The 22,482-nt window shown below is 50.0% G+C and overlaps 1 protein-coding gene across 1 annotated transcript in view; it reads right to left on the reverse strand.

Moving 5' to 3' along the window:
• gpr39 (G protein-coupled receptor 39) overlaps nucleotides 1-19,228 on the reverse strand; it is a 181,819-nt gene extending 162,591 nt beyond the window's left edge. The window contains exon 1 of the mRNA XM_072472853.1: nucleotides 18,119-19,228. Within this exon, the coding sequence (XP_072328954.1) occupies nucleotides 18,119-18,926 (808 nt within the window). The 5' untranslated portion in view covers nucleotides 18,927-19,228. The remainder of the gene's footprint in view (nucleotides 1-18,118) is intronic.
• Between the last annotated feature and the right edge of the window lie 3,254 nt (nucleotides 19,229-22,482).

Here is a 22,482-nt window from a genome sequence, read left to right on the forward strand (position 1 = left end):
TGTCATCAAGGGTGTCGGCAGTGGCGAAGGAGTTGAGGGGGTTTATGGAGCGCATGGGGATGTGGACCCATGGAGGTTCGGGAGGCCGAGGGCAAAGGAGTTTCCGTACTTCTGTCATGTGCACCGGGTGTTCTCCGATTGATTTTTTTTCATGCTGGGGAAGAAGTTGGTGGCGGGAGTGACCGACTCGACTCGGAGAATTTAGCGATTGCGATTTCCGACCAAGTGGAGCACTGGATGGATTTGAGTGTGGCCCTGGGGAGGGGGGTCCGTAGTGGAGACTGGATGTGGGGTTGTTGGCAGATGAAAAGGTCTGTGAGCGTATGAGGGCTGCCATGAAATGAAATGAAAAAATGGAAATCACTTATTGTCACAAGTAGGCTTCAAATTAAGTTACTGTGAAAAGCCCCTAGTCGCCACATTCCGGCTCCTGTTCGGGGAGGCTGGTACGGGAATTGATCTGTGCTGCTGGCCTGCCTTGGTCTGCTTTAAAAGCCAGCGATTTAGCCCAGTGTGCTAAGCCAGCCCCATTCAGGGCTACATGGAGCTAAACGACATGGGGGAGGTCACGACCGCCACGCTGCGCGAGGCACTCAAGGCGGTAGTCAGGTGGGAGTATATATCAATCAGGCGCATAGGGGAGAAAACAGAGTGGGAGGAGAGGGCTAGATTGGTGAACGAGATTTTGGAATGGACAGGAGATACTCGGAGGCGTCGGAAGCAGGCCTGTTGAAGGAGAGGCAGAGGCTCCCGACAGAGTTGAGACAAGTTTCTACGGAAACTTGGGGCAGGTACAGAGGGCCAGAGAGTCACTGTATGAGTATGGGGAGAAGGCGAGTAGGATGTTGGCCATTAGTTGAAAATTAAGAGGCGGCAAGGAAGATTGGCAGAGTTAGGGATGATAAGGGCAAGGTCATGATGGACCCGGAGGGGTTCGAGGCGTTTCATAGATTTTTATTTTTTCTTCTTTATAGGATTTATAGTGCAGAAGGGGGCCATTCGGCCCATTGAGTCTGCACTGGCTCTTGGAAAGAGCACCCTATTAACACCTACGCTCCACCTTATCCCAGTAATCAAACCTAACCTTTTTTTTTGGGACACTAAGGGGTAATTTTACATGGCCAATCCACCTAACCTGCACATCTTTGGACTGTGAGAGGGCACCAGAGGAAACGTACGCAGACACAGGGAGAAAGTGCAAACTCAACACAGGCAGTCACCCGAGGCTGGAATTGAACGCGGGACCCTGGAGCTGTGAGGCAGCAGTGCTAACCACTGTGCCACCATGCCGCGTCTAGAAGGCTGTATAGTCGGAGCCCCCAGCCGTGGAGGAGGGGATGTGACGGTTCCTGGATGGGCTAGAATTTCCCAAAGTAGAGGAGGGGCTGGATCAGGGACTGGGGGCCCCAATCGGGCTGAGGGAGGTGATGCAGAGTATGGGGACGATGCAAGCAGGGAAGGCCCTGGGCCAGATGGGTTCTCAGTAGAATTCTATAAAAAGTTTGGGGCGGACCTGGGGCCATTGCTGGTGAGGGAATATAATGAAGCAAGGGAGAGGGTGAATCTCTCCCCTACATTGTCGCAGGCTTCATTTGAAAAAGGATAAGGATCCAGAGCAGTGCGGGACGTACCGCCCAATATCATTATTGAACGTGGATGCCAAATTGTTTCAGGAGGTTTGAGAGGCCATCAAGGGGGTTAAAATGAGGAGGGCAGGATGTGATGAGGGGTTGGTGTCAGGGGAGTGGGGGGGAATGGGGGTTGTTTATTGAATTGTTTGGTTGTTCTTCTGATTTTCTTTGTATATATGCAACTGTCTTGAATAAAATATTTTAAGAAATGTGGTCTTAGAGAAAAAGATGTTTATACATGTTGGTGGACTAATCTTCGAAGATGATTGCTTCAGCGGGTATTATTGGCTGTCTGGGAAAGTATAGCCATGATGGAGAGTCTTTTGTTGCATATGTGGAATGACTCGAGATGTTTTTCACTGCTAATAAAATATACAATCTTCCTGATAATCCAACTGTTTAGGGGCAGGCAGGAGAAAGGTGAAGGGCAACATTTTTGCTGGAATCACACTGAGAAGTGTATGAAATATTTAAAAATTTTCTCAACACTGCCAAGCTAAAATACATTCCATGTCAGACATTTTGTGTAAGCTGGAGCAGCATTACAAACCCAAACCATTGGAGATTGTAGAAAGCTATCAGTTTGGAACAAGGTATCATTTGCCCAGTGGGGAGACTGGATGCTTTATTATAACCGTAAAATAGTACATGTGGGGAATTTCAAGAGAGAGAAATGCAGGATATATTTGTATAAGGTTTAAAAAGTGAACTCATCATCGTAAATTGCTGAGATTGCCAAAGTTCATTTGTTAAACAGACAAAACCCCAATGCATGTTAGGATACTGGACAAGTCCTCAAACATTTTTTTTTTAAATTTTAAAACTGCAAGGAAAGGATTCTTCGCTCCAGAAGTGATTCCATTGACCAAAGGCATATTTTAGATTAAAACAGACTTTATTCTTAACACAGGATTAACCACATTAACATCACAGAAAATAGCTTACAGTTAAACATTTCTTAACATAAAAGGAAACACTTTAATTTCTAACTGATATGTGCTCTATCTCCAATTAAACAAAACCATTTCAGGTCAAAAATACTTTAACAAGTTAGTAAACACAGGGTTATTTGAATAGAGATTTCTTCAAAATATTGCTGGATGAGAGAGAGGATCACTTTCAGGAATCAGCCTGCAGATCTTTCTGTCTATGCCTGTGTCAGACTACTATTTAACCTGACAGCCTTTGGCAAAATTGCATGTCTGCAGGGGTTGCATTGCGGGGATGGTGGGGGACCCACAAAATGGCGCCCGATCTCTGAGGGACTGGAACTGAGTGTGGGCTTGATGGGTGAGAGACTCCCCGTACTCCCAAAGAAATGACTAAGCCTCTCTTTGTAAACACATGCCTGGTTTCAATGACTGATTGTCTCACATTTACAACATCGTAATTGCATCTTTTGCAGACTCAGGGCACGATTTAGCGTACTTGAGTTAAAGTCTGCTGAATGACACGTTTAACAGGGTGTTTCCTGGCACCAACAGTGATAAATACCATGTTATCCTATGACACTTTGCCATTTCATTTTGGCCTCGGTGAGGATCTTCCTGTTGGGCTGCACTTTAATCATTTCAGCCATTGCAGGAAGACTACTCGTGGACCGGGGTGACATTTTTAAAGGCAGATCCGATATTTGATTCCTCTCAGCGAGCCTACCATGGCTTCCGCACTCCTCCACTTCACCCAATTTGCCTCTTCCGGGGTCCTCGAGCTCCCCCTCACCCCTGGCCAGGCGTCTGGCATGGACAACCTGGTACTTGGGCATCTTGGCACTGCCAGCTTGTCACCTTGCCAGCCTAGCAGTGCACCCAGTCACGCAGGCAGTACCTGGGTGGCGTAGCCAGTGTGCCCAAATGACAGTTCCAAGGGGCCAGGCTGTCAGTGACAAGGTGCCAGGCTGGCAGTGCCAAGGTGCCCAGGTGCCAGAGGGAGTGTCAGGGTACCACTCTACCCTATACCCGATCACCCAGTGGCCTGAGTAACCGCCCCCCCCCCCCTCCAGGTGCCATTACGACTGGTCCATGTTTGTCTGGATCAGTACTAGATGGTGCCTTGGCAAGGTCTCCCAGGCACGGCCGGTGAATTCCATGTCCCAGGTGAATCTGATGAACGCATTATTTGAATGACCCTAATGGCTCATTTGAATATACACATCTAAATATACATATCTGGATCTTGCCCAGCCTAACGAGATTCCATTGATATCAAGTCGGGTGCGACGAGGCTGCTGAATCGCGCCGACAGAGTCAGGATTTATATATATTTAATATATATATCTAAAGTCTTATTAACAGTGCTGAGGCCAATATTGGGCACAGAATTACGCAGTTGTGAAGGGAGAGTGCAAGAGCTGCAGGAAGAAATGTCATTTTGTGAAGGCATGGCAGAAGAAGGTAAATGGAGAAAATGCTGTCTGGAGGAAATAGCAGTCATTGCATACGGTTGTGGAATGGCAGCAGGTCGAATGAGGGGTTGGTTGAGATCCAGACGATCTAAACACAAGGAGGTCTAATGGAAATATGCAAGGTACTGTAGTTGAAGCAACAGTTGATGAAGGTTTAGTAAACGTGGTGGACATGGGTGCACCAGATAGTATGTTTCTTCAATTGCTATACCATGAACAGTTGAGTTAACATACTTGGTGAAATTGCAAATAGAATTCCAAAGTTATGGAGGAGAGAATATTCCCAAAATAGGAAGTGTGTCAGTCCTGTTCACATACATCAATCAATGTGAAACGTTGCCCACTATTGTGGCGAAGGATGAAAGGTAAAAGCAAGCCTTGTTAGAAGAGCCTGCTTAAGTTAAACTAGTTAGGGCGGTCTACTACATCCTTCGTACAGTACCCTATGTTCTAAGAGAGAGCATAGAGCATGAACTGAAAAGACTTGAGACTGGGCTGAATCTTCCATGGAGAGGCAACCTGATTGTGGTCGTCACTCCGCTCCTACTTTCCTACCTTGGACAGGAACTCAAGACATCAAACCAGGGCCTGCTGAGAAATGTGGAGTGCGGCTGCTCCTGGAGTCCTTCAGTGTAGTGTAGGAGCATTGGGGAAACACAGCCATAACCCATTTATAGGACTAGCTGCTGTATTCCAGTAAGGTTAGATGCCTCAGCTACTTAGACAGGCAGAGGAGGTAAGCGTGTAAGGTAAAGTGGGGAGGGGTCATTGGGGTTTGGGGTTGGATGGTTGTAGGGGATTGGAGAGTCAGGAGGTGGAGGGATAGTCAGAGGATAGGGGGGGGTATTAGTCAGGGATCCAGTGTGGAGGGAACAGTGGCACAGTGGTTAGCACTGTTGCTTCACAGCGCCTGGGTCCCAGGTTCGAGTCCCAGCTTGGGTCACTGTATGTGCGGAGTCTGAACAAAGTCCCATAGTGAGCGCATTTAGCTGTGACTCACATTGTATATGGAGCCTCAGTGGGGAAAGTGCTGCCGAGGCTGCGTATAGCCCTGTTTTATACACTGGGGAGCTCTGCTCACGAAGTGACCCCTGACCTCACCCACAGCCAGAATGCACCATGGAAGGATCCCCAGCCCCCCCGCACCAACCCCCCAACACCCAAGCAGGCACTCCCAGCCCGATCACATACACACAAAATGACAGCTTGGCACCTTGGCAGTGCCACCTGTGCACCTTGGCAGTGGCCATCTGGCACCCAGGTGGCACTGCCAGGGTTCCAGGCTGGCATTTCCAGGGTGCACAGGTGACACTGCCAGCTGGCATGGGCACCACCCTGTCCAACGGGCATGCAGCTGGCCCTCCGATCCCCTGGGAGACTCCTTTGAGTGCCATTCTGTCTGGTCTCCATTTGTGGAGACCAGTGCTTAACGGTGCTTGCCCGAGGTCTCCGAGGCAAACGGGATGAATCCCAAAGCCTCAGGTACCTCGGGAATCTGCACATTAGAGTGAGACTTGCTGACTCGATGGGTCGAATGGCCTCCTCCTGCACTGTAAATTCTATGATAACCTATGGTTCCACCGGTTTGCTGATCGAGAGTGTGTGTTAAGGTGGGCCAAGAAGGAGCGGAGCAGCAGGTGGGAGAACGCGGAGGTCCGGATCTCCCAGGATTGGAGTGCGGAGGTGGCGAAGAAGAGGGCCGGCTACAACCGGTAGTCTGTGGGTCACCTATAAGGATCAACACCATTATTTCAAGTACCCGGAGGAGGCGTGAGCCTTTGTTCAGGCCGAAAAACCGGACTCAGACTAAGGGTCGGGGATGAGGGGTCGCGGTGGAGGGATGGTTGGGGGTTGTTGGGTTGTGTTTCGAGGGGGGGTTCTTTGTTTTTTGGGGGTTGATTGAGCATTGTTTTAATTAGGATCGCCGGGCGGGCTCGTGGGGGGGAGGGTAGGTAAACTGCTTGGGTGGTTGATGGTCGGTAGGGGAGATGGGGCCCTGCGGGGGGGGGGGGGGGGGGGGGGAGGCCTGAGTTGGGGGTAGTGGGACCGGGCCTGGAAAGGGTGCTGCGCCAGGGGAGGCGGGGCCGGGCGAGTGGAAAGCGCGGGCTTTTTTTCTCGCGTTTAGGGCTGAAGGGGCGGGGCCGGAGCTGGGAAGCGAGGGCTTTCTCTCCCGTACTGGGAGTGGAATGGATGAGATCCCGCTGGTGGATAGGTGGGGGGGAGGGGAAGTTCCACACTGGCGGGGGGTCGATGGAGCGGCGGGAGTGGCCGGGGTCAGCAGGAGTCAGCTAACTTATGGGAGTGCAATGGGGGGAGCAATGCAGCTAGGGGGGGACCTAGCTGGGGCGAAGGGGGGGTTGCTGCTGGAATGACCAAGGGGGAGCTGGAGTTGGTAGAAGAGGTCGGGGCGGGGGTTTGCCGCTGTGGGGAACGGGCCGTGCGGGGGGCTCAGGCACGTGGCTGGCCTAGGAAGGGATATGGCTAGTCGGCGGGGGAGAGGGGTGAGTAGCCCCCTGATCCGGCTGATAACCTGGAATGTAAGGGGACTGAATGGGCCGGTCAAGCGGGCCCAGGTGTTCGCGCACCTGAAGGGGCTGAAGGCGGATGTGGCCATGCTTCAGGAGATGCACCTGAGGGTGGCGGATCAGGTAAGGTTGAGAAAGGGTGGGTAGGGCAGGTGTTTCATTCGGGTTTGGATGCAAAGAATCGGGGGGTGGCGATCTTGGTGGGGAAGAGAATGTCGTTCGAGGCGTCGAGCATTGTGGCAGACAATGGCAGTAGGTATGTGATGATAAGTGTCAAGCTGCAGGGGGAGCGGGTGGTGTTGGTCAATGTATATGCCCCGAATTGGGATGATGCGGGGTTCATGCGGTGTATGCTGGGCCGGATTCCGGACCTGGAGACAGGGGGCCTGATAATGGGGAGGGATTTCAACACGGCGCTGGATCCGACATTGGATCGCTCTAGGTCTAGGACGGGCAGGAGGCCGGCGGCGGCCAAGGTGCTGAGGGGGTTCATGGACCAGATGGGAGGGGTGGATCCATGGAGGTTTGCGAGGCCGGGGGCCAGGGAATTTTCATTCTTCTCCCATGTTCACAAGGCCTACTCCCGGATTGACTTTTTTGTCATGAGCAGGGTGCTGATTCTGAGGGTGGAGGATACGGAGTACTCGGCGATAGCCATTTCTGATCATGCTCCGCACTGGGTGGACCTCGAGTTGGGGGAGGAGAGGGACTATCGTCCGTTGTGGCGCCGAGAGGTGGGGTTGCTGGCGGACGAGGAAGTGAGCGGGCGGGTCCGGAAGTGTATAGAAAGGTACCTGGAGGCTAATGACAATGGGGAGGTGCAAGTAGGGGTGGTCTGGGAGGCGCTGAAGGCGGCGGTCAGAGGAGAGCTGATCTCCATTAGGGCACACAAGAGGGGGGAGAGGAGAGAGAGGGAGAGGTTGGTGGGGGAGATGGTGAGGGTGGATAGGAGGTACGCGGAGGCCCCGGAGGAGGGATTGCTTAGGGAGCGGCGTAGCCTCCAGGCTGAGTTCGATTTGTTGACCACCAGGAAGGTGGAGGCGCAGTGGAGGAAGGCGCAGGGGGCGGTGTATGAATACGGAGAAAAGGCGAGTCGTATGCTGGCGCACCAGCTTCGGAAGCGAGAGGCAGCTAGGGAGATCGGGCGAGTTAGGAATGGAGGAGGGAACACGGTGCGAAGTGCGGTGGGTATCAATGGGGTCTTCAGGGGCTTCTACGAGGAACTGTACCGGTCTGAGCCCCCACTGGAAGAGGGAGGGATGGGTCGCTTCCTAGATCGGCTGAGGTTTCTGAGGGTGGAGGAGGGGCAGGTGGCGGGGTTGTGAGCGCCGGTTGGTTTGGAGGAGGTGGTCAAAGGGATCGGGAACATGCAGGCGGGGAGGCACCGGGGCCGGATGGGTTCCCGGTTGAATTTTATAAGAAGTATGCAGACCTGCTGGGCCCGCTGTTGGTAAGGATCTTTAACGAGGCAAGGGAAGGGGGGGCTCTGCCCCCGACGATATCTAGAGCGCTGATTTCCCTGATCCTAAAGCGGGACAAGGATCCACTACAGTGTGGGTCATACAGGCCGATCTCACTCTTAAATGTAGATGCAAAGTTGCTGGCAAAGATTTTGGCCATGAGGATAGAGGATTGTGTGCCGCAGGTCATACACGAGGATCAGATGGGGTTCGTGAAAGGGAGGCAGTTGAACACCAATGTACGGAGGCTCTTGAATGTTATAATGATGCCGGCAATGGAAGGGGAGGCGGAGATAGTGGCGGCGATGGATGCGGAGAAGGCCTTTGATAGGGTGGAGTGGGAGTACCTGTGGGAGGTGTTGAAAAGGTTCAGGTTCGGGGAGGGGTTCGTCAGGTGGCTGAGGCTGCTGTATGAGGCCCCGGTGGCGAGTGTGGCCACGAACAGAAGGAGGTCAGAGTATTTCCGGCTACACCGGGGGACAAGGCAGGGGTGCCCCCTGTCCCCTCTGCTCTTTGCACTGGCGATTGAACCCCTGGCCATGGCGTTGAGGGAGTCGAGGAGCTGGAGGGGGCTGGTGCGGGGTGGGGAGGCGCATCGGGTGTCGCTCTATGTGGATGATTTGCTGCTCTTTGTGGCGAACCCGGTGGGGGGAATGCCGGAGGTGATGAGGATCCTTAGGGAGTTTGGAGATTTCTCCGGGTACAAGCTTAATAAGGGGAAGAGTGAGTTGTTCGTAGTGCACCCGGGGGACCAGGAGAGGGGGATTGGTGAGTTCCCGCTAAAAAGGGCGGAGAGGAGTTTCAGGTACCTGGGGGTCCAGGTGGCTAGGAGCTGGGGGGCCTTACATAAGCTCAACTTTATGAGGCTGGTGGAGCAGATGGAGGAGGAGTTTAAGAGGTGGGACGTGCTACCACTCTCCCTGGCGGGTAGAGTGCAGTCAGTTAAAATGACGGTGCTCCCGAGGTTTTTGTTCCTGTTCCAATGCCTCCCCATCCTGATCCCTAGGGCCTTCTTCAGGCGGGTTAACAGGAGCATTATGGGGTTTGTATGGGCGCAGAAGACCCCGAGGGTGAGAAGGGTGTTCCTGGAGCGGTGCAGGGATGGGGTGGGGGTTGGCGCTGCCTAACCTCTGTGGGTATTATTGGGCCGCCAACGTGGCAATCGTGCGTAAGTGGGTGATGGAGGAGGATGGGGCGGCATGGAAGAGGCTGGAGATGTCGTCCTGTGTGGGCACGAGCCTGGAGGCACTGGTGATGGCGCCGCTGCCGCTTCCTCCAATGAGGTACACCACGAGCCCGGTGGTGGCGGCTACCCTCAAAATTTTGGGGCAATGGAGACGTCACAGGGGGGAGGTGGGGGCCTTGGTGCGGTCCCCGATTCGGGGGAACCACCGGTTTGTCCCGGGGAGGGTTTTTGAGCTGGCACAGGGTAGGTATTAGAAGGATGGGGGACCTGTTTGTGGACGGGAAGTTCGCGAGCCTGGGTGAGCTGGAGGAGAAGTTTGTGCTCCCTTGGGGAACACCTTCAGATATATGCAGGTAAGGGCGTTTGTTCGGTGGCAGGCGGTGGAGTTCCCACGGCTGCCGCCAAGTGGGGTCCAGGACAGGGTGCTGTCGGGGGTGTGGGTTGGAGAGGAAAGGATCTCGGCAATGTATCAGGTGATGCAGGAGGAGGAGGAGGCCTCGGTGGAGGAGCTAAAGACTAAGTGGGAGGAGGAGTTGGGTGAGGAGATTGACGAGGGGATGTGGGCGGATGCCCTAGGGAGAGTGAACTCTTCGTCCTCTTGCGCGAGGCTTAGCCTCATAAAATTTAAGGTGCTGTGCTGCATAGGGCTCACATGACCGGGGCAAGGATAAGCCGGTTCTTTGGGTGCGAGGACAGGTGTGTTAGCTGCTGAGGGAGCCCAGCAAATCACACTCACATGTTCTGGGCCTGCCCAGCGCTGGAGGACTTTTAGAAGGGTGTAGCGAGGACGGTGTCGAGGGTGGTAGGTTCCAGGGTCAAGCCGGGCTGGGAGCTCGCAATATTTGGGGTGGCAGAGGAGCCGGGAGTGCAGGAGGCGAAAGAGGCCGGTATTCTGGCCTTTGCGTCCCTGGTAGCCTGGCGAAGGATTCTTCTTCAGTGGAGGGATGTGAGGCCCCCAAGCGTGGAATCCTGGATCAGCGATATGGCGGGGTTTATTAAATTGGGGAGGGTGAAATTCGCCTTAAGGGGATCGGTACAAGGGTTCTTCAGGTGGTGGCAACCGTTTCTAGACTTCCTGGCAGAACGTTAGAAGGTTGTCAGCAGCGGCAGCAACCCGGAGGGGGGTGGTGGGGTGTCGGTTCGTTTTTCGTTCTTTCCTGAGTGGGCGTGTATTTTTGCCTTTGTGTTGATGAAGGCTGTTAATTTATTATCTATGTATATGCGGGGGGGGGGGGGGTTGTTCTTTTCTTTCTGCATTTTATTGCTGATATATTGTGAAAAATTTAATTAAAATTATTTTTTTTAAAAAACAAGTTCAATAAAGCGTATTGAATCAACACCAAAGTTTAGAGTCTACTTTCAATTACAACTGCATCCAGTTGCAGTCCGTGTTACCCATGGGTGATTAACACAACATGGTACCAGCAGTCTACTATCTCTAAGTGGTTTACCTCGAGTGATTCCGTGACGACCAGCAAGTTCCTTCCAGCGGCATGGAGAAGATGCAGGCCCCTCTACAGCTACTGATCTTTGGCAATCTCGGCACCAACTGGCGGTCTTCAAGCAAAGATTCCTGCTCTACATTGAGAACTCTGACCTCGAGGATGCGTCCGATGCCAGAAAAATCGCGCTGTTCCTATCAGCTGCAGGGGACCAAGCCATCCCGATTTTCAACTCGCTTAATTTTACCGACGACCAGGACAAGAACAAATTCAAGACTGTTTTGGAGAAGTTCGACAGTCACTGTAAAGTCGAAACAAATGAGAACTTTAAGCGCTATATCTTCCAGCAATGCCTTCAGGGTAAGGATGAACCGTTCCAATCCTTTCTAACTCATCTCCGTATATTAGCGCAGTCCTGCAATTATGGTGCAACCGATGATTCCATGATCAGGGATCAGATCGTGTTTGGGGTGCACTCCGATTCCTTGCGGGTGCAACTCCTCAAAATTAAGCACATGACCCTGCCAGTCGCAATCGAGACGTGTATAGTGCATGAGCATGCGAGAAATCGGTAGTCCCGTTTCAAATCGGCAGAATACGAAAAACTTGCCTCCCACGAGGCAGAGTGTACAGGCCATCGCCCGGATGCAGCGCCTCAGTATCGATGAAAGCAGCCATTTCGCACGCTTTTCCCAGGGCCCCACGCATGCGCAACACGAACGGGAGAATGAAGCGGCCGAAAACCAAACTGCGCAGGTGCAAACGTCGGCTGACCGCACTGCGCATGTGTGACGACGCACGGACGTAACGGCATCAACGAAATTATGTGCCCGAACTGCGGCACCGCCCACTTAAAGCGGCAATGCCCTGCAAAAGGCAGGCAATGTTTAAATTGCAGGAAGCCTGGACATTAAGCAGCCTTGTGCAGGTCTGCACCACCAGTCAAGGGCCAGTGATCCCAATTCCAACGCAAGAACATTCGATGTGTACAGCAAGGTTTACTGGATTCTGATCCTGGTAGCACTATGGATCCAGAGGACGAATGCCTGGAGTCCCCCTATCGTGTGGGCATCATCAACACATGTGAGTATGCCTCTTCAAATTCAGCAAGACGCCTATCTATCCTCAATGTGGATTCCGCGGATGAATGGCATGCTGTCATACAAGTTCATCAATGCAGCATCCAGTTCAAGCTGGACACTGGTGCTTCTGCCAATCTCATCTCTCAAGCTGATTTTGACCGCATTAAAAAGCAACCCGAAATTCTTCCGCCAGCCTGCCAGCTCCTTGATTATAATGGCAATGCCATAACTGCACTAGGATCTTGTCATCTATTTGTCTCCAACAAGGTCATCAATGTCACACTGCGATTCAAAATCGTCAAGCCTGATAAGGCATCCCTGCTCGGTGCCCATGCATGCAAGCTATTTAACCTCGTACAGCGAGTTCATGCCATGTCTTCTTCCAATGTGGATCTTCAGGCTGACATTGATGACATCCTTGCTCAATATCCAGATGTGTTTGGAATGGGCACTCTGCCATACTGCTACAAGATCCTACTCAGGCCTGATGCCACGCCTGTAATCCATGCACCACGCCGGGTGCCGGCTCCTCTGAAGGAACGTTTAAAGGCACAGCTACAGGAGCTCTAAGACCAGGGCATCGTCTCCAAAGTGACGGAACCGACTGACTGGGTCAGCTCGATGGTCTGTGTGAAGAAGCCCTCAGGAGAGTTGCGGATATGTATAGATCCCAAAGATCTTAACCAGAACATAATGCGGGAAAACTACCCGATCCCGAAGCGGGAGGAACTGACCAGTGAGATGCCACACGCCAAATTCTTTACCAAGCTAGATGCATCGCGTGGTTTCTGGCAGATAAAACTGGACAAGTCCAGCAAGAAGCTCTGCGCGTTCAACACACCATTTGGCAGGTACTGTTACAACCGTATGCCGTTCGGCATTGTCACAGCCTCTGAAATCTTCCACAGGATCATGGAGCAGATGATGGAGGGCATTGAGGGTGTGTGTGTCTACATAGATGATGTAATCATATGGTCCACGACTCCCGAGGAACCTATCTCGTCTCAAACAAGTCTTTCGATGTATCCATGCAAACGGCCTCAAGCTGAACAAGGCCAAGTGCTCCTTTGGCATGTCAACCATCAAGTTCTTGGGCGACCAGATATCCCAGCAGGGTGTGCGACCAGATTCGGACAAGGTCAATGCCATTAACGCATGAAGACCCCGGAAGACAAGAAGGCGGTACTACACTTCCTCTGAATGGTGAACTTCTTGGGAAAATTAATTCCCAACTTGGCCTCACACACCACGGCTCTCAGGCATCTTACACTTCTGCACCGTAAATTCTAAATTCTATAAAAGTCCACTGCATTCCAGTGGCTACCCACACATCAAGCAGAGTGGCTCGAGCTCAAAGCAAAGTTCACCACTGCTCCGGTACTAGCATTTTTTGACCTGGACAGGGAAACAAAAATCTCCACGGTCGCAAGCCAGGACGGCATTGGTGCGGTGCTCCTTCCGAGGGATGACTCCTCGTCCTGGGCTCCAGTTGCTTATGCAACAAGGGCCAGGACTCCTACTGAACAGAGGTAGGCCCAAATAGAAAAAGAGTGCCTGGGCCTCCTAGCCGGCACTGTAAAGTTCCATGACTACGTTTACGGTCTACCTACATTCACAGTGGAGACTGGCCACAGACCCTTGGTCCATATCATTCATAAGGACTTGAATGACATGACGCCCAGGCTTCGGCACATTCTCCTTCGACTCCGAAGGTACGATTTTGAGTTAGTATACTCACCAGGCAAGGAGCTTATAATTGCGGATACCCTGTCCCGATCTATCACCCCGCCCTGTGAATAGGCTGACTTCATCCGCCAGATTGAGGCACAGGTACAGCTGTGTGCCAGCAACCTCCCGGCCTCAGGTGAAAGAGTGATCAGCATTCGTGAAGAGACTGCCAAAGACCCTCTTCTGCAGCGTGTAATGCACCACCTTGCAAATGGCTGGCAAAAAGGGCAATGCCCTCAGTTCTTTAACGTGAAGGACGACCTGACAGTCATCAAGGGGATCCTCCTCAAGCTAGATCTCATCGTTATTCCTCACAGTCTGCAGAGCTTAGTGCTCAAACAAATCCACGAGGGACACCTAGGTGTCGAAAAGTGTAGGCGCAGGGCCCGGCAGGCTGTATATTGGCCTGGAATCAGCCAGGACATGTCCAACATGGTCCTCAATTGTCCGACCTGCCAGCATTTCCAAACTGCTCAAACAAAAGAAACACTCCAGCAACACGAGATCGTGACCTCTCCATGGTCCAAGGTGGGAATCGACCTTTTTCACGCCAATGAGCGTGACTATCTGCTCATCATAGATTACTTCCAAATTAGCCGGATGTTGTGACGCTGTCAGACCTCACATCAAGGACAGTCATCAAGGCCTGCAAGGAGACATTTGCCAGGCATGGTATTCCACTCACTGTCTTGAGTGACAATGGTCCCTGCTTCCACAGCCAAGAGTGGTCCAATTTCACCAAGTCGTACCAATTCAGCCACATCACCTCAAACCCACACTACCCGCAGTCCATGGGAAGGTTGAGAAAGGGGTCCATATAGTGAAGCAACTGCTCGGCAAGGCTGTGGACTCTGCTTCTGACTTCAACCTTGCGCTGTTGGCGTAAAGCGCAACCCCTCTGTCCACCGGTATGTCTCCGGCTCAACTCCTCATGAATAGAGCCCTGCGGACGACTGTTCCAGCCATACACTTAGCAGACTTGGAACACCTCCCAGTGCTGCAAAAGGTGCAGCAACTCAGGAACCGGCAAAAGCTGACGTACGATGCTCATGCTACCGATTTGCCTGTGCTCTCTCCGGAAGATGCTGTTCGCATCAAGCTACCTGATGGAGGCTGGTCACTTCCAGCTGTTGTTGTTCGACAGGGTGCTCCCAGATCGTTTGCAGTTCGCATGGCTGATGGTTCCATTGTCAGGCGCAACAGAAGGGCGCTGCGCAAGGTTGCCTGCCCACCACCAGATCCTACTTTTCCATATGTTGTCATGCCTCCTCCGGACACCTCGCACCATGAGGCCACCAATCTGGCAGCAATCCCGCCTGTCAAGGCGCCGTCGTCCCCACCTCCACCTCTCAGGTAGTCGACAAGGATAAGACGCAAGTCCCAACCATTGGACTTATAGAGATTTATCTTGTAAATTTTGTTCTGTATCTGCACGCTAGACACCTCTTATGTATATATTCATCCACTCGCTTTCATCCACTCGCCATTTAATGTAAATAGTTCTACATGTAAATATAGTTGCATATGCTCCAAGCAACCAACATTTTTTTTTTAAAAAGGGGAGATGTCATGATATGCACTCATGCACATAATGAGATACAGACAGGCAATGACAGACACCCAGTACAGCCAATCAACACACAGGACAGAACACAACCAATCACCAGGCAGAACACTAGAAGGTGGTCTCCCACTATAAAACACACGAAGCATCAGCACTCTGCCTCTTTCCACTGGTGACAACTGGAGTGACAGTCAGGGTGTATATATCAGTTGGCACCTTCTACAGGAGGCTCAGAGCTAGTCTGGTCTAGTTAGTTATAGTAAGCACGCTTAGATTAGTCGAGTGTCAAACCCACAGCGAACTGTGTGCACTGCTTAACAAGTTCAATAAAGCGTATTGAACCAACACCAAAGTTTGGAGTCTACTTTCAAGTACAACTGCATCACCCCTGGGTGATTAACACGACACCATTGATGGTTAGTTCAAAGCTCCAGTACCCACTTTAGCTGCAGCTTGAATCCAGAGATAGGCTTTGATTTTGTCTTCTTGTTAGTGTGACATTAAGTACAGATGATTGTAATGCTGACCACCCCCATCAAAGGCAGAACCCCACCTGGGAAGATAGTGTTTTCTCTTTGCACAGAAGTGAGTTGCCATTCACAGCAGATGAAACTGGTGGTACAACTCGCAAGGACCCTGTAACATAGAACATAGAACATACAGTGCCGAAGGAGGCCATTCGGCCCATTGAGTCTGCACCGACCCACTTAAGCCCTCACTTCCACCCTATCCCCGTACTCAATAACCTCTCCTAACCTTTTTGGTCACTAAGGGCAATTTATCATGGCCAATCCACCAAACCTGCACGTCTTTGAACTGTGGGAGGAAACCGGAGCACCCGGAGGAAACCCATGCAGACACGGGGAGAACGTGCAGACTCCGCACAGACAGTGACCCAGCAGGGAATCGAACCTGAGATCCTGGCACTGTGAAGCCACAGTGCTATCCACTTGTGCTGCCCTAACAGCAAGGGTATATGAGTATATCGCAAATGGGAGGCCAACACAGATACCGGAGTTAAAAATCAGGCCATTTGTTATCCCGTAGAATGGTTTGTCAACTGATAAAAGTTGTGTTGTGGAGGAAGCCAGAGTTGCAATTCCTGAATGGTACAGGTTGCAGTTGCTATGCAATTTACATGATCAATACTATGGATAAGCTTGACAAAGAATAGTGCAAAGCCATCTCTGGTGGCCAGACTTGGATAAGGACTTAGAAGACACCATGAAATATTGCACAGTATCTCAAGAAGTAGAAAGCAGTTGCCATCAGAACCTTTGCCATCATGAAAATTGGCAGCTAGAGTGTGGAAGAAACTGCACCTAACCTTTGCAGAATTTGAAGGGCAGCAAGTTTTCATTGTGATAGGAAGTGATTCAAAGTGGGTTGAGGGGTTTCCAATGAATTGAACAGCAAATAGCAAAACTCAAGGGGCGGGATTCTCCATTCTGCCGCACCTGTTTTCGGGTGCAGTTCACCCCAGGCTCCATCCCAGCAGCCGGCCACACCATCGGGAAATCAGTTGGCATGAGAGCACTGCCGGCGGAACAGAGAGTCCCGTCGAGGTAGAATCCAGCCCAAGATATTTTGCGTAATTTGTTTGCTGCTTAGGGATTCCCAGAGGAGGCTGTCCCATGGACCTCAGTTCTGACCCTTTGCTCTAGATTCTCCTGCAAGGTGAAACATCCTCTCCACATCCACACTGCCAATTCCCCTCAGGATCTTGTATGTTTCACTCAAATATATTTTTAATCAACAGACTGGGGCTCTGCTTTCTAAGAGAGAAAACTGCAGGTGGATTCCCCGTTCCTGAGACTAAGTGTTGACACCAGGGCAGGATTCCTGGAGTTCCACGACAGCAAAACTGGCTGCCGTACCTGGACTGATTCGGCGACTGTTAAGGGGCTAACACCACATGGAACACAATCAATTCCAATGAGAAATGGTGCTAGATTTGCCGGATTCGTGATTGACACTCAGAAGGCTGTCAAGCTGCAGCCACATATACACACTTCAGTCCCCAGTACACTCATCCCAGTCAACAAGATGACACTGGTTGTGCTGGAGCGCACCCATCCCACTGATGGGTCGGTTGGGGCCAGAGGGCACCTGGGGGGGCACCCATACGACCAGTGGCCCTAAGTTCACCGTCGGCAGTCAGCAGCATGTGCAGTTGCATGGTTGCCTTGCCGGCTGCCGCAATGGTGTTCCGTGTCTGTCAATCCTGACCCCACAGCCCACCTCCTGGCCACCCCCCGCTACACCTCCCGGCCTTGGCAGAAGCCAATAGACGGCACGACTGTCAGCAAACTATGGCAATGTGGACATTCTATTTGGATAGGTTAGGTGAATGGGCTAGGGTCTGGCAGATGGAATTCAATGTTGCCAAATGTGAGGCTATCCATTTTGGGAGGAATAACAGCAGAATGGATTATTATTTAAACGGTAAGATGTTAAAACATGCTGCTGTGCAGAGGGACCTGGGTGTGCTGGTGCACGAGTCGCAAAAAGTTGGTGTGCAGGTGCAACAGGTGATTAAGAAGGCTAATCGAGTTTTGTCTTTCGTTGCTAGAGGGATGGAGTTCAAGACTAGGGAGGTTATGTTGCAATTGTATAGGGTGTTGGTGAGGCCGCATCTGGAGTATTGTGTTCAGTTTTGGTCTCCTTACCTGAGAAAGGACATATTGGCAATGGAGGGAGTGCAGAGGAGATTCACTAGGTTGATCCCAGAGTTGAGGGGATTAGATTATGACGAGAGGTTGAGTAGACTGGGACTGTACTCATTTGAGTTTAGAAGGATGTGGGGGGATCTTATTGAAACATATAAAATTATGAAGGGAATAGATAGGATAGATGCGGGCAGGTTGTTTCCACTGGTCGGGGAAAGCAGAACTAGGGGGCATAGCCTCAATATAAGGGGAAGTAGATTTAGGACCGAGTTTAGGAGGAACTGCAGACTGCACCATCTCAGCATGGACGGTAGCAAGCTTGGCTTGCTGACTGGGAATGCATCCAGTCTGTACCGTTTTTCTCTTTAGAAAATTATAAAGCCAAACTAAGCAGTACTACATCATTAAAAAATATTGAAATACTTACCTAAAAAGATAATGCTCTGTTTTCTGGCTGATTCTGTGGCCGTACTCCCATGTTTTGGTAGGTCTTTACTTTCAGTAGCTGAAGCATTAGACTTCATTCCAATTAAAGTTTTCATCATCTTTTTGCACATAAATGCAACTGAGACAAGAATCACAACATACAGAATGAAAGCACTGAAAACACTCAACTGGAACGTGATCTGATGGGAGCTCAGATTGGTGCAAATCGTTCGATTTGATTCCCTGATGTCACAGCTATTGTTACGAACCTTTATGAAAGCCTTAATTGGGTCCTCCACCCCCATTGAAAAAAGGAGAGGCAAGGCTACGCAAAAGGAAGTCAGCCAAACAAAACAGATCAGCTTCACTGTTCTCGAACCAGAGAAAGATTTAAACTTGAGTGGGTGGCAAATTGCAATGTAACGCTCAAAGCTCAAAGTAGCAATGTGCAATATTGTGGCATAGCTACAGCTTTCAAAGAGGAAGTGATAGATCTTGCAGGCTGCATCTTCAGTGGATGTTAAGAATGGATTCCATATCGCAATGTACAATTCCACAGGAATTCCCAGTATAAGAACAAGCAAATCCGCACAGGAAAGACTGGTCATGTGATCTGTAACACTCTTCTGAAGATATCCTTTCTTTTGAAGAACGTGTGCGACTTTTATGGTTAGACTGTTTCCAAAAACTCCAGCCACAAAAATAATACTGTATAATATTGTAATGCCAATTTTGACTGAAATGGCCACATCAAATTCAGACATATGCTGGTGGTTGAAGTAGGCTTCACAGTCGCTCTGATGACCCATGATTAAAAATAATGAGGTAGAATTAATTTCTGATCAGTTACGAAAGAAAGAAAATAACGACGAACAATTCAGATGCTTTTTACGAAAAATCAGCCCAAAAGGTAATCAGATCCAAAAATTCAAAAATAGCACTTTCCCACAAGTCAGAACGAACAAAGTTCACCTTCCTGGAAGACGTGAGAAATCACATCAATTCTTCCCTTTATCGTCCAGAAGTTAAATTGCTGAACTAGTCTGCTCTTTTGTTTTTTAAAATTTTTACTGGAAAGCTTCCGGATGTAGCAAGTGTGCTGTCTGGTGTAAAATCTTTGACTATGAACTTTGGTAGATTCTGTTAAATATTAAGCACACAATCTCACTGTGACGTATTTGAAGCTGTGGAGCAATGAGTGCAGTCTGAGCCTTTGAACAAATCAACATGATTGGACACATATGTAAACAAAGGTGGGGCGATAGGAACGGAATGGTTTCTTTTGCTCGTAAAGGAACAGATCTCTGCAGTGATTAGCCTAGAGCATTATAAATATTATTGTTAACTCGCTCACGCTCTGCTTTGTGATTTCATCCAGCTATCACTAACTTCTCCAGATATGTGAACATTTGTTTTTTCTGGTGGGTGAACCAGTCTTTTTTATCACCACTGTGTCTGTAACATAACATTTCAGAAAATTGTGCAGAATCTCCAACAAGCAACCACTTGACCTCTATGTCCGTGTTTGCACACACGCCCACTCTTACTCTAACTCCTGACCGCCAAGCCCCTCTATTCCTTTCTATGTCACCTATACTTCAAGCCACCTATTAAATGCAAACTGCTTTCTGTTTCAACCTCTCCAAGTGGAAGAGAGTTCCACATTCTGACAGCTTGCTGTTTAAAGCGGTTCCTCTTAAATGCTTTCACGAATATCCCAGTGGCTAACTTATCACCCTGATTGTGGGCTCACCAGCAAGAATAACATCCACCCCATCGAACCTGTTAATATTTTTAAAGATCCATGTCAGGTGTCCTCTTCATCCTCACTTTTCCAGAAGGAATAATCCCAGCCTGCGCAACATTTCCTGAGAATTCCATTCTGGTAACATCCTTGGCCCCAAAAGGTGTTGAGTTTTAAATGGTAAGCTGTCAGCATTCACTGTCATTTCCTATCTGAAACTGACCACAACTTAAGGATTTCGCACATTAACTACTTAACACAAAAATACTGAAGTTGTGGTCCTTCACTCACTGCAGCACCATAGGTTGCACTGAGGAACGCCCTGCCACCCACCGCTTGCCAGCAGTCAGTGAAATGAATTGATCAGAAAATAAATTTCCCTTTTTTGCTCTCACATCACTGACAGAAACCCCAGAAAAAAATTAACTCTTGTTCAATAAGGTGTAACTGGGTTTTTAATAGAAATCTGAGTGGTAACTTCTGCTGAATGATCAATCTGACCCCGAAAATTATTTTTTTATACCTTGGAATATTGTTAATGTTTTTGCTGACCCATAAAATCCCTCCAGTGCAGAAGGAGGCCATTCGGACCATCGACTCTCTGAAAGAGCACCCGAACTTAGGCCCAATCCCCCATCTTGCAGACCCTTATAGGGGCAATTTAGTATGTCCAATCCACCTAACCTGCACACCTGTGGGAGGAAACTGGAAGGAAACCCACGCAAACACGGGGAGAACGTGCAAACTCCACACAGACAGTCGCCCAAAGTTGGAATCAAACCTGGGTCCCTGGCGTGGTGAGGCAGCAGTGCTAACCACTCTATCACCGTGCTGACCCAGTGGTAAATTGTTCCATTATAATAATTACTGGATATTTAAAATAAGAATTATTTTTAAAAGTATATTCATATTTCAGTTTATACCTTAATGTCATATTTTTATTTCACATTGTAAAATATTTAAGCGGTGATTGATCATCAGTATTTCAAGATTTGCATCTGTAAGAATGCTTCAGTGTGATTGGCTGCATGTTCAACTTGCTGACATAACTACAGCTCAATGCTGGGATCCCCATTAATCTATCAATTGCACATTGAGCGAGGTAAAGTCTTTACTACAGAAATCGCTAGATTTCGAAAGCTACTTTGAGGTCACCATCTCATTTGTCATTGAAAACAATTTATCTGGCCCCTTGTAAATCTTTTCTGTACTCACTTCCAATTCTTCAATATCTCTTTTATAGTAAGGTAAGGTAAAGTCGCCAGAGTCCCAGATGACCAGAGGCTGCTTTCTCCTGATTGGTGGTGATTTAACCTGAGGATATTCAGGCGAGGGGTAAGGTTGAGAAGGCGAGGCCTTCATGAATAACCTCAGCCGTTATTGGATATGTGCTGTTCGGCATCACAAACCCGCTGTCCAGTCAACTTAGCAAAATCGGCCCCCGGTTATAATATGGAGGCCAGAATTGCACCCATTATGATCTTATCAACATTTGTTACTTTTCTGTTTGCTCCTCAACTCCATTTACTATCTTACCCTCCAAAGAATAAGGGGTCTTCATATGAACATACATATTTGGAGCAGTAGTAGGCCATTCAGCCCCTCGAGCCTGCTCCACCATTCAATAAGATCATGAGCAGGAGTCTCCATTTGGGAGACTATGGGGTGTATTCTCCGTGGCGCTGGAAACATGGGGCGTCATTCTCCGCCGGCGGGAGTCTCCGTTTTGCCGGCGCCCGGGGGTTTCCCGACGGCGTGGGGCTGCCCCACAATGGGAAACCCCATTGACCGGCCGGTGTTACGGAGACTCCCGCCGGCCGGTCGGGGCAGAAATGTGGCGGGGCGGGTAGGAGAATTTCGCCCATGGAACTGGATCTGGCAGACAATTAGAAGTCCATCGAAAATCGAGGTTTGTGCTGGGCGGCAGCACGGTAGCATAGTGGTTAGCACTGTGACTTCACAGCTCCAGGGTCCCAGGTTCGATTCCCGGCTTAGGTCACAATCTGTGCGGAGTCTGCACATTCTCCCCATCACGTTCTCCCCGTCTCTGCGTGGGATTCCTCCGGGTGTTCCAGTTTCCTCCTACAAGTCCCAAAAGACACGCTGTTAGGTCATTTGGACATTCTGAATTCTCCCTCTGTGTACCCAAACAGGCACCGGAATGTTGTGACTCGGGGCTTTTCACAGTAACTTCATTGCAGTGTTAATGTAAGCCAACTTGTGACAATAAAGATTATTATTATTATTATTATTATTATTAATAAGCTCTGGGGCCCCACTGGTGGCGACAATTCACTTCACGCACGTGCCGCGTTGGCATGCAAATCCGTCATTTGCATGTGTTAGCATTTCATTACTGGGTTCGGCCAAGTATTCTCCCGGCAACCTCGATTCTCCAACCCCGCCAGGCAGAAGTGATGTGGGTGAGGTTTACCACAGTTATTTAAATACAGGGACCGAGCTCTGTGGCTGCTGTGAGAGAGGGTGTAAGAAAAGTTTCCAAACTCGCAATCGTGGGCTGACAGTTGTGTCGCTAGCTGGGGGTGGGGGGTCTGCCAGTGCCAAGGAAAGTAGTGGGAATCGACTCGGAGATGAGTTGTGGATTCAGGTGTCCCACCGGG

This window comes from Scyliorhinus torazame, chromosome 2 (genome assembly GCF_047496885.1).
Source record: "Scyliorhinus torazame isolate Kashiwa2021f chromosome 2, sScyTor2.1, whole genome shotgun sequence".
Lineage (NCBI taxonomy): Eukaryota > Metazoa > Chordata > Chondrichthyes > Carcharhiniformes > Scyliorhinidae > Scyliorhinus > Scyliorhinus torazame.